The sequence below is a fragment of the Trachemys scripta genome, chromosome 2, assembly GCF_013100865.1.
Source record: "Trachemys scripta elegans isolate TJP31775 chromosome 2, CAS_Tse_1.0, whole genome shotgun sequence".
In the NCBI taxonomy this organism is placed as follows: Eukaryota; Metazoa; Chordata; order Testudines; family Emydidae; genus Trachemys; species Trachemys scripta.
Genome location: NC_048299.1, coordinates 44,683,587 through 44,696,621, shown reverse-complemented (window position 1 = coordinate 44,696,621; position 13,035 = coordinate 44,683,587). Strand labels below are relative to the sequence as shown.

The 13,035-nt window shown below is 40.3% G+C and overlaps 1 protein-coding gene across 6 annotated transcripts in view; it reads right to left on the bottom strand.

Moving 5' to 3' along the window:
* The window catches only part of VPS50 (VPS50 subunit of EARP/GARPII complex), a 170,139-nt gene that overhangs the window by 137,585 nt on the left and 19,519 nt on the right, over nucleotides 1-13,035 (bottom strand). For 5 of the 6 annotated variants that reach the window (XM_034760445.1, XM_034760446.1, XM_034760447.1 and 2 more), the window contains 3 exons: nucleotides 6,326-6,448; nucleotides 5,626-5,697; nucleotides 4,519-4,572 (listed from right to left, as the gene is read on the bottom strand). In XM_034760445.1, coding sequence (XP_034616336.1) covers nucleotides 4,519-4,572; nucleotides 5,626-5,697; nucleotides 6,326-6,448 — 249 coding nt within the window. Of the gene's footprint in view, nucleotides 1-4,518; nucleotides 4,573-5,625; nucleotides 5,698-6,325; nucleotides 6,449-6,809; nucleotides 6,913-13,035 lie in introns of all 6 variants that reach the window. The other variant, XM_034760448.1, reaches the window with a different exon arrangement.

Sequence of the window (13,035 nt, the reverse complement as noted above, 5' to 3'; positions counted from 1 at the left end):
CAACATTTTCACAAGAATAATATTATTGTCATTAATGAAGTTCAGCCTAATGGAATGATCAAAGCTTCAGGCACACACACAAAGTTTAATTTGCATTAATAAACCAGATATTGGCAAAGCAGGCAAATATGCTATACACAATATTTTGTTTCACAATATTTAGGTATTCACTAGCAATTCAGTACATATCACTTTGCAATGACCCTTAACTGTGACGCACTGAATTTAGGCTGTGACCACTTCAGGGCAAGGAACGCAGCTTTAAGTTTTTTTGTGAAATTCCTACTATATTTTGGGGCTCTTAAAAATAATCACCAGGGATTTTAAACAGCTATTACTTTATCTTTATTTGGCAATACATCGTAGAAAGGTTTGCACACCCCCTATGTAAAAAAAACCTGAACATTTAAAAAAAAAGTCTATTGCACTTGTGACAGGGTGTGCATACCCTTCACTAGACAAGAAAGGATTAACTCCACATTATGGGCAGAGGAAGTCCCACCCCCATCAGACCATGCTGGGCATGCTCCAACTGCTTTTCCAGTATAAAAGGGAGCAGACTAGCTCAGTCTAGGCCAGGGGTGGGCCATCTTTTTGGCCTGAGGGCCACATCTGGGTGGGGAAATTGTACGCAGGGCCATGAATGTAGGGCTGGGGCAGGAGGTTGTGGTGCGGGAGGGGGTGTGGTGTTCAGGAGGGGACTCGGGGCAGGGGGTTGGCGTGTGGGGTGCTGGAGGGGTTTGGGGTATGGGCTCTGGCCCGGCACCGTTTACCTCGAATGGCTCCAGGATGGCAGCAGCACGCAGCAGAGCTAAGGCAGGCTCCCTTCCTGCCCTGGCCCCGCGCTGCTCCCGGAAGTGGCCAGCATGTCCGGCAGTGGCTCCACCACATGCTGCCCTCGCCTGCGGGTACCACCCCCGAAGTTCCCATTCCCAGGCAATAGGAGCTGCGGGGGGCAGTGCCTGCAGGCGAGGGCAGCTCACAGAGCCCTCTACCCCTCCTCCCCAAGGGGCTGCAAGGACATGGTGCTAGACGCTTCTGGGAGCAGTACAGTGTCAGGGCAGGCAGGGAGCCTGCCTTAGCCCCACCGCGCCACAGGGCTGGCAATCCCACAGGCCAGATTGAAAACCCTGATGCAGTGGAGCAGGGAGGGCCCAGGTCCCCCTACCTCAGCCATCATCCCCCGCCGCATCCCAGGTGGCAGCCCCTGACTCTGGCGATTAGGCCGTGGATCCCTGAACCTAAGGGATCCGCGGCCAGATTGACTCTGGCCATTAGGCTGCAGAGCCCTGAACCCAAGGGCAGCCATACTGACTGCAGCCATTGAGCCACACAGTCTTAAGTCCAAGGACAGTCTGGTAGACTAACCACAGTGACACCACACCCATGATTTACCCCAAAGGGAGACAGGGTGTGCTCACACCATGACAGCACAGTATTTCAAAATGTGACAGGTGCTTTCCAAATACAGAGAAGGGTGTGGCCTCTACTTTAAACTTCTACAATACAAAATCTGATTCAAATTTAAAAATCTGACCTGAACTAACTAGGTCATTAAATCCTAAGTCATTCTAACACCATCTTCTGTTCAAAATAATCAAAGATATACTATGGAAGTAAGATATCTTTGGTTTAGAAAAGTCAGAAACTAGATCCTGGTTTGAGCAATGGCTTAAATTCTATTCAAAGATTGTTAGGTACAGTATGAAGCAATCTCCCCTTTAAAAAAGCTTTGAATAGCAAAGGCTTTTGCAGAGGGTCATGACTTCCTTTTTCATGAAAAGTGCATTTAATAATAAATCTAATCTAATAGATGGCATTCAACTGAAATATTTCTGGCTGTATGAATGCAGTAAAACTTGTCCTTTGGACACACTCAGATTGCATAGATTAGGGACTGGGATGGAGTACAGCTATTAGGATCCTAGGGACAAAACCCTCAGTCCAATACCCAGACTCAAGCTGGGCAGATGTACTCCCTTCCCTCAGCCAGATACAGAGTGGCTCTGCGGTGCCACATCAACCCAGCAGCTGCAACAGTCCTTTTAAAAAAAAAAAAAAAAAAAAAGTGCTCCTCTTCCAGGGAAGAAGATACCAGAGAATCTGCAGAATGGAAAATCCACTGGCCCTGTCTATTCCCCATTAGGCCCCACAGGAAGTCCTCACAGAAGAGGACCCTACTTTATACAGGGGATGCATATCACCTCTGTGACTTCCTTCCAAACATGCAGTGGAAATGCACTCGCTTCCAGGGGATCCTGTGCAGGGTGAGGAAGCAAGGATAGGATTTGCTGCTAAATATGAGCTATTATCATGAAGTATGGAACACAGTTATTAAATACATCCCAGTGAGTCAGTCGGAATGCAAGCACTCAACCCCTCAGATAGGATTCTCTTAGACACTTGCAGAATAGGACACCCTATTTTAAAGTTTGAAAAGTCATGATATTGAATCCAGAGACACAAATAGCTCCTGAGGAGCCCTAGCTATGCAGTTAACATGCTCAGACTTTTTAAACAGGATTATTGACTCAAACACACAACTAAGGGGCTTTTAAAGTGCCTCTTATTGGCCTGATAGATTTTTAACCATCCCTTTGGAACCACTGCGCTCTTGTATAAATCCATACATAGTCCTGTTTCAAGCCACAGTAAAAGGCTCTGTACTATGAAATTAATCCCTACTTGTAATGATCTGTGTGTGCACACAATAGCCCATTTGGCAATGCAGGCATCTTAAAATTAAGAAGTAAGATATCAGAAGAACATTATGGAATTATGAGTGGGGAAGGGTTTGTAATAGTGAAGCTGTTGTATACAATAAAAAACAAGATCCAAAACAGAAACTCTTTGTCAGAGTCTGCCTCAATTGTCCATAAACAGCCTCTTTAAAAAAAAAAAAATCATTTTTTTATTAAATGAAAATGCTTCTGATTCCTATAAGATGTCAGATGGGGATAAATTAATAGTAGTTTTCCTTCATAGGTGAAATTATAGTTTCAATCTCTGGATTTTAACTTTGGGATGAAAAGACAATACTTGTCACTGTCAGATCTCCTCCTCTTCCAGAGAAAAGTCAGGCTAGGAACATACTTCTGTGGGGATGGAGAAACTGTTTTAATGTTTCACTCTAGGATACTGATGGACCTACCTCATCTGACACTTCCAACAGACTATGACTCTCAGCCTTTGAACATTCTACCAATGCTTCAGTGGAATACTATGACAATGTATTATCAAGAAATATTGACAGGCTAGAATCTCGACACCCACTCACTTTATGCCTTACCAATGAATCGCCACAGTTTACAGATGCTTTGCAAATGATGAAGCAACATGGAAGAAAGCTGAAGTGTTAGTGGCAAAGGCAATACACTAACTCAAAGACTGCTGCCACAGACACTGGGTTATTCTTACACTGGGGAACAAAAGGTTGGTTGTCCTCTCCCTCAGCTTCACCAACCCTCATCCAATGCAACTCTTCAGAGCTGTGGACATTTCATACTACTGTGATGGGGGCCTCATTAGAATCTACATTCAATTGGCAAAATGATGAATCCAAGTTTCCTTGACTCTAATGGTCTAATTTGTTTCTTTGAGGAATCCTCACTTTGATTTGCGGAAAAGATGAACCAGATCCTGGCTGACCGGACCAATCTCATGAGAGCACTATCAGAATAAGAGGGTATTAAAGCTATCATTGAAGTCTCTTGGAAGTGCCATGTCCAACTTACTTGTCTATTGGACACACTTCTCATGACTTGGTAGGGACCAGTGGGAAGTTTGGAATTTGTTACTGATGAGGATTGTTAATGCCTTCTTCATGGAAGCAAGGTGCAAGCCATCCTTCAACATAAACAGCAGTGAAGCTCCTGCTCAAGCCCCCTCCGGCTGCTACTTCATCTATAGCCTCCCATTTCTGGAACATCTTATGATGATGTTGGAACAGCTCCCATGACATCTCAATCTCGTGTTCTCGATTCCTATCAGTCTGGGTTTAGACATGAGTTTAGTGTAAGAATTTAGTTCCTACTGGCAATGGAAACACCACACAACTACTTTTGGATTGTCAGCTGGAGAGTCAATGCCAGATTTGTTGGATCTATAGAAAGCTTTTAAAACCACTGACCAAGTAGTTTGCCTCATCTTCAGAGGCCTGTTTGAGCTAATGGAATGCCCTTTCATTACGTTCATTCATTCCTCAGGTAATTAGTAGTAGCAGTATTCTTTGACAGGCCTTTTAACTGATTTTGCCATTTTTTTTTTTTAAAATAGGGTTGATTTGCAATTGATTACTATATTGATTTAAGCTGCACTGATGGTGGGTATCAACATGACTTAAGTAAAATAGCCACAGGATATAAGAATTTAAGAGACTACACTCTCCCATTGATTACATGAATGATCCACAATTGTGTCTGAAAAACAGATCAAGTTGAATTACAGTAACATTAGCTGGTGTGATTTAATAATTCACAGAAGGCATTTACAATATAATACATCAGTTCATTATCTTACCTTAACATATGCAGGCTGCTTTTCAAGAATCAAGTCTGCAACCTTTTTAGATACCTTGAAGGGGAAAATATTATATGTGAGGTATCTGGAAAGTATCCAATCTCTATGCTGAAAGATCTGCATTAAGAACTCTGAAGATTTCCTATAATTCTTAACATTCTTAATCATACATTGATTAATACATATGCCAAGAAAGAAGTAAACATTCTAAGATAATGACCACACTTCTCCTGCAAATAAAAACAGATGTATGTTTACAGCTCCATTTGGGAATTAGTAGATGTTTTCAAATTAACCTTTTAGCCCTTTACCAGCTAAAGAGCACACTTGAGTAAAAATAGAAAAGACATGGAGCACTGGAGCCTGATATATTCTGTTTTCCATGTTATTAGTGTGCAATTACAAATTAACCACCTACACTGGAGATTAAACAAACTACAAAGGAACCTTTCCTTTCATACAAATACCATATTATATATAATTTATGCTAGTTTATAATCATCCTGTGCATGGCAAAATCAACTTAAGTTTTCCTTTAGTGTGCAAGACATAAGCATTTTAAAATTATGTTTTGCACTGCTCTGAATTAAATCATAAACGAAGGTCTATTCTATTCTGAGAATTACACCCTATATTAAATTTAAAAAATAAGCATCTTTCCAGCATACATACACATAAGAAAGGTTGAACAAGGAAAAAATACCAAATAAACCATCAGTAATTTATATAGAAAATCACGTTCAAAACAGTTTTCTTCCAGCAAGGGTTAGGGATGTTTAAGGAGACAAGGGCTCAGCACTTGAAGTGAGAGAATGATATATGTTCTTCTTAAGCACTTCTCTCTAACCCTCCCAAAGATGGGAATCAGAGGAGAATCTGGCTGAAGCAGTCAACCAGCTCATCCATCTTGTTGGCTGAGGAGAAATGGAGATGAAGAGGTTCTTAATGTGCTAACTTAACTGGGTTAATACCTTTAGGGATCCAAGATTATTTTCAGCCCCATATCACAATAGTCTTAATAAATATAGTAAGAACTACTGGAGCTCACAACACGTCAGTGACATCAAGTTTTACACACTCAACACAGGAGAAAAGAGTTTTACTTACAGCAGCTTGTTGTTGCTTTAATTTGTCTCTGTATTCTTCCATTTCTTGGAGACTAAGAACTGGAGGAAGCTTCTGTATGTAGAAGACAAAATTAAAACCAATGAAAAATGAATGTAGATGAAGTGTACAATAATAAATAAATGCATTTAGGAAACAATGTTATGCTGTCACAATCTAATCTGCATTTAAAGTAAGATAACGATAAACAATGAAAAGTCAGAGTTACATTATGGTGAGTATCCAGTAATGGATAATCAAAATCTCAGAGAGCTTTTTCTTGCATTCAACAGATTATGTGCACATACACCCCGACCGCAGAATCAACACAACATATTGTAATTTTGGTTACTAACAAAATAAAGCCAAAAATACAGTTTTTCTGCCAAATCTAATCAATTTCCCAGTTTTGATTATTCTGGCCATTTCATAAGCAAATTTGATCTCTGAACTGTTTGGAAGCACAATGGGCCTGATCCTAAAGCCACTGAATCCAATGGGAAGATTCCCATTGATATCAATGGGCTTTGGATCAGTCCCAGAAAAATCTTAATTCTGGGTTAAGGCAAAAGAGAAAAGTCACACAAATATTGAAGTCAAGATGAAAGGGTGAACATTGACTAAAATAAATGTCATTGATTAATGTCTTTTAGAATACTGACTTTTTGGTGGGAGGGAGAGGGGGAGAAGGAAGACTTCTTACCTCCAACTCATACTTCACAATATCAAAGGAATCATTGGAAAAATACACTTCTTCAATGCTGTTAATTATTTCTTGCTGGGCTTGAGGATCGGTTGGTTGTTCCCGGAGTTCTCTCAGCTCCTCCTTAACAAAAATATTGATTTTAGTAAATGTTACTACATAGAAGGAACATTGCACTCTCAAGACAACCTGCTTTCCAAAGCCATTACACAAGTGAGAGAGCCCTGGGTACAAAAACAGAAACAGCTGTATTGTTCAGTCTGTTCCAAATATTGGAAGTGGGAGACTATCCAAATAGCAGAACTCATGCTATACTGCAGTGAATTGCCTTGTTATCGCTGTACCAATATACATTTTGTTCATGAAACATGGTACAAATGTCTATGGGGTCATGTCTTTCCCTGGGTGTTCACAATACTTAAGGAACACTCAAAATAAAGCAAAATAGATCGGGGGCTATCTTTCAGAAGTGCTGAGCACTCACCACTTCAATTGAAGTCACAAGGAACCATGTAAGTACTCGGCACTACTTCAAATCACGTCAAAGGGGTTGGGTTTAAAGGCAAAGTTAACAAGCAGAGTCTTTCCTAAATAAATGATAGACATTCTCTGTTAAAATATTGTGATTTGTTATGTTCCTGAAAGAATCGGACAAAGTACAGTACAGCAGTCTATTTCCATGAGCTAAATTGTTTCAGAATATTTCAAAATGAATTAAATATATTTGAAAACTAAATAGAGAGATTTGCCCTCAAAGTTAGCTTTTCTAGTTTAAATAAGCTGAGGGAATATTTGTATAAAAGATTCATGTTGACTATTTCTTAGACGTTAGTGTATTAATTTCTTAGGAGGGAAAAATGACCAGACTAATGTTAGTGAGCTTCGAGTAAGTTAGAACACACACACACACACACACACCAGAAAGATGAGGACATAAATCGGTGACCTAACTCCTCTACAGTCAGTTAATATTCAAAGAATCAGCAACATATCTATTAGATAGCAAAGAATCATGCCACACAACACCAATCCCACTGGCCCCTGCTAATGTCAGGCAATATCTTAATGGTTAATGATAACTAAGATTGACAGATTTTTTTTTTTTTTTTAAAGAAGAAAGACATCCAACTTCTATCATTGCCCATACGAATTGCCCATAACCCTCAGGCAATTAGACAGCTACTACATCAGACACCTAACTGACAGATGATAAAAATCAGAGGACTCCAGAAATTTTGAATTGTGCTGCCACTTTCTCAACAACTGTACCCAAACAAGGTAGGTTAGGCAGGGAGAGGGATAAAAAGATCAGCCTCAAGTGATGATATAGTAAGCAAAGTCCAAATGAACATTTTTGAGGTAAAATGGTATTTTGCCATCCCCTAGGAAGTGTAAATCTTCAATACCATTGCTCCTTGCTTTAAAAAAAAAAAAAAAAAAAAAAAAAAGCACACAGACGCACACACGCAAGCTATGCAGTTGTGCTGGATGGAACACCAAACTGCATGTAGTGCCTCAGCAAGTAAATAGGACTAAAATTCGATTTGGTCCCCTCCAGACATGGATCTGTACCATCAGAGCCTCAATCCAGTCCACCCTTCCTTTTAAAGTTAGAAAAGCCTTAAGAGAACAATACTCTATTTTGCCTCAGATGGATGACAGTATGGCAGCCCAAATCTACCAAGTACTTCCACCTGCAATATTTCCACTCTGCAGAAGCTAAACGAAAAACCTCATTTGTCTCCACAACCACAGCACAGGAATTTAAACAGTCTCTCTGCCATCTCCATGCCATGTATTTTATTTGCAATAGGTTGTCTGTGTACCAATGGGAGCTTTCAGGAAGACAGACAGCATTTAGGAGGTATTTTGTTAATAACCATAGACAAATCCTATCATCCCCACCAGGTCACCAACAGAATGGTCCACTGGCTGAGCAGTACAATCCCCAATGATCCATGTCTGGAGGGGACCAATGCCAAGTTGTCTCAAAATGAATTTCAGCCACATTCACATGCTGAGGCACTATATGTGCAGGATGGAACACCAAACTGCAACCTCATGGCTTGACAAGTACAATGAAATTACATTTATCTGCAACTTCAGATGGAGGCTATATTAAAATAAAACTGGTGGCTTGAAAATAAAATGTGTGAGAGGTGAGAGTTCTTCTGAACAGAGGAGAAAAAATAGTCACTACTTGGCTCTCACCAATAAGAAAAAATGTGGGAGTTTCTGTTTAACTTTTTATTCAGGCAAAGTTACAATAAAACATTGATATACTACATCATACATTACTTCTTATATATTCAGGATCAGGTTAATATTCAAAGAATCTACTATTTTATTTTGGAAAGTAGATTTGGCCTAACCCTTTGCAACTTCAGATATCTACACACAGTCAACACCAAGAAATTTAAGCTAAACTAAGATAATATTCAGTAAATACAATGAACCATTTTCATCATTTTTGGGGTAAACCCACCAAATTCTATGCAGTTACAGAGGATGAATCTGACCTACTCAGTATGTTTTAATTATAAAGAGTGATTTCGCCTCAAACTTTGAGAAACTGCACTAATTCCCACTGATTAATTTTTGCATGTTTCACTGTAACACTAGCCAGGAGGACTGGAGTTAACTTGCAGTTTCACTCAAACTATGCTCAGACAGCAAATCAAAGATTCCAGGAGAGGTTTGCTCCTTTAATCCAAAGCCCTTCGTGATTTTGTTTTTTCCAGGGGAGAGGAAGACAATTTTTTAATTTATTGGTTTATTGGAGGGTTTTTCTCTCACCACAACACAAAAAAACGCCACAAATCTCTAAAACAAAAGAAACATTTTGACTCATCCAACAGTATGCAACATTCCAGCTTGTCAATTTAGGACTAGACAGTCTAACCACTAGTGTATTATTTGGTCAACCCAACCCTCATAATTCACGTTTATAACAGCTACAACATTTAAATACTTTTCTTTATAAAGGAAATAGACCAGGTCAAAAACTATGTCTGACTTCTGTGGAAAGAACAAATCTGAAGTCAGTAAGTTGTCCACAGCCAGCCAGAAGGTTTAACAGTAGCACACACTAGCATTTAGGACATCAAAATTAAAGAGTCAGTCAATCCTTTACTCCCCAGAGCAGTAGGGGTTGGACATGATATTAGCATCTCTCATGGAAAGTTTCTCCCACTGCCTCAACTGGTTGCAACTGGGCACAGAATGTACCTAAACATCCTCGGGTTCACTGTGAGGGACTTACAATTAGCATGGGGAACCCTGTCCCAGAGGTTGTTCCTGTTAGAGGGGTAAAAGACAAACATTTCTTAGAAGGGAGGAGTAACAGACTTGCCTTTCACAAAAAGCCAAAATACCACCCTGGGTTAAGGCTCCATAGCATAGAACACTTCACAAGTGGAGTTGTCCCAGGCTATGTACTAACTCTGCACATCTGCTGAATGCCCCACACCAAAGTGCCCAACTTTATAATCCACCCTAATTGGCTCAGAAGTCCCCTGACATAGTAGTGTGGTTGCACAACCACAATTCCACCAACAGGGGGCCTCAGTCTTTGTTCCACTGGGCAGAGACATGAGATTTTAGGCAGTAAACTGACGCAGGATTTTTAATCTACCAGTGGCCGTGTTTTACAAATACTTAAATCCCCACAAACCCTTAAAAGTCACTGCAAAATACAAACAAAACCTCTACAAAGAGAATCCCAATGATAAATAAATACAATAGAGAGCATGGGAAGAAAAAAAGTCTTTATATGCAATCAGTTTTGACTTTAATAGGCTCACTAAATAGTCCCTAGCTTCCCACATTATTCAAAATAATGTAAATTCATACTTTACATCAAAAGTAGAGACCCAAAAAAGCAACGCACTGAACATAAGAATGGCCATAATGGGTCAGACCAATGGTCCATCTAGCCCAGTATCCTGTCTTCCAACAGTGGCCAACTGTTTTTCTGGAAGAGTAGAAAGAGCAAAGGGGGTAACATAACAGCATGAAGTCAGTGACCCATCTGTACTAACATTTTTCACAATGGAAGAAAAATAAACCAACAGTAATTGCTTGCTCTGATATTTTGAAAAAAAAAATGGGATTTCAAGCTTCTTGAGTTGGAGACTTAATAGTGCTTCTGGTGAGATGCAACAGAGGGTCCTGTGGCACCTTTAAGACTAATAGAAGTATTGGAGCATAAGCTTTTGTGGGTGAATGCCCACTTCAGACGCAAGTGAGATGTGCTGCTCAAGAGTTAAAGTAACAAAATAGAAGGACGCATGATTACGTGAAATAGGTTATATCACTGAGTGCAGTAATTTTTTCATCTTATTTCCAGAAGTAAACAGATAGTCTCTTTGAAAATGTTCTGTTATTTCTTTCAACCCCAGCTGTTGTGATTGACTATGTTTAGGTGCCATCTAGTGGAAAACCTGTGAAACTGTAGTTCAAAATATACATTTACCTAAGAAAGCTTAGTTCAGGGGCAATTTTCACAAAGCCCTACTCTTCACCCAGATTTCTAGTGGGCGTTATGGATGCATGACGAGGTTGAGGAATCTACCCAAGATCAATGACTAAAGAACAAACATGTCGGTGGTCTGATATAAGCCATGGTCATCAGTGGATAGCAATCTTAATATGCAAGTATATACATACACTGGGCAGTTGAGCAGTAAGAAAGATGTTTAATGGACTGGATGGTACATGGATTGGTAATTGGATATCAAGCCTGTTACGTCTACGTCAGGGGTCAGCAACCTTTCAGAAGTGGTGTGCCGAGTCTTCATTTATTCACTCTAATTTAAGGTTTTGCGTGCTAGTAATACATTTTAAAGTTTTTAGAGGTCTCTTTCTATAAGTCTATAATATATAACTAAACTACTGTTGTATGTAAAGTAAATAAGGTTTTTTAAATGTTTAAGAAGCTTCATTTAAAAATAAATTAAAATGCAGAGCCCCCTGGACAGGTGGCCAGGACCCAGGCAGTGAGAGTGCCACTGAAAATCAACTTGCATGCCGCCTTCGGCACGCGTGCCATAGGTTGCCTGCCCCTGGTCTAGGTCATTAGCTTGAATCCAGCCCATAAAAAACAAGATAAAATTTATGTCTGAAGAGCGCTGTACAATAATTGTTACCATCTTACAGCTTTTTGATGGCTTATATGAATGACTTTTGGTCTCAATCCTGTTCCCAGTGAATGTGTATGCATAACATCATACACCACTACCAAATTTGGCATCCTTGTTGGCTCTCTCAGCAAAGTGGCAAGAACTGAATGAGCACAACAATTAGGTACCCTCTCACCCATAGAAGATGGTCCACCCAGGTCAGGTTTAAGGCACCTTGATATGGATGTACGGTACTGGTCCTGGGGATAACTGAAGGACTTCACTTAGTTTAGTGCTGGATTGACAGTTCTTGCTAACACACAAAACATGAAGTTCCCCAACTCTAGAGAAGAAAGCAGTACTGGGGTCACTTGCACTGATCTTATTGATTGGTTGTGGAATAGATTTGCATGTTAAGGGGAGATTGCCTGCATGTAGCTGCTATACACAAAAGAGAGGAGGAGGGGCTGCTCTGGATTTAAAAGCATGAATAAACCACTTTCATCAGTCTCAACTTCTGAGCTCACCAAGGAGGTTTTCATTGCCCGAAGACACATGTGCTCTAGTCAGGTGTAGCAAGGAACAGAACACATTTAAAGGCACATGGTTTGTTGCCCTCACAACACACTGTATTTTATTTTAAAGGAGTCTACTCTAACCTGATGCTTTAATGTCCTTTAGAAAATCATTTCCTAGCAGTCTCCTAGATAAATCATAGCTTTGTGTCAGTACACAGAGACTCCTGTTACAAGCTAGTTTAAAACTCAACGTACTGTAAAATATCATCCATAAGGAACAGGTGGCTGATTTAAAAACAACAAAATATTCAAAGGCTGGGGACTGGGACAGATTAATCTGTACTCTGGGCCACTGCAAGTGAAATCACCTAACTTGTCATCTGAATGTTTGACTCCAAAGCCAGGTCTACACTACCCCCCTAATTCGAACTAAGGTACGCAACTTCAGCTACGTGAATAACGTAGCTGAAGTTCGAAGTACCTTAGTTCGAATTAGTTCGAACTTACCTTGGTCCACACGCGGCAGGCAGGCTCCCCCGTCGACTCCGCGGTACTCCTCTCGGCGAGCTGGAGTACCGCAGTCGACGGCGAGCACTTCCGGGTTCGACTTATCGCGTCCAGACTAGACGCGATAAGTCGAACCCAGAAGTTCGATTTCCAGCTGTCGAACTAGCGGGTAAGTGTAGCCAAGGCCTAAGTTTTGTTGGTCTCTTTTTTCCGAGCTTTGCAATCACACAGAGGGGAAAAGAGTATTTTAAAACACTTGAATTTCTAACATTTTCCAAACTACTGACACAGCAAACTTTGTGAGATGGAAGAAGTGTTAAAATTCTGGACCTCTCTGAACATTTATATGGAAATTACGGATATGTAATATCCTGGATCCAGACCTACATCTAGATCTCTTTATAGAATTAGCAGTTATGCACTGGAAGAAGATGATTCTGCACAAAACTAAAAAGTGGTAATGTTATGATGACAACTAAAAGTGACTGAGAAAAGGGAAAGCAATACTATATTAACCTTCCCCAGAAGGACTACAGTCTCAGAGGTTGTTCCACCAAACATTAAG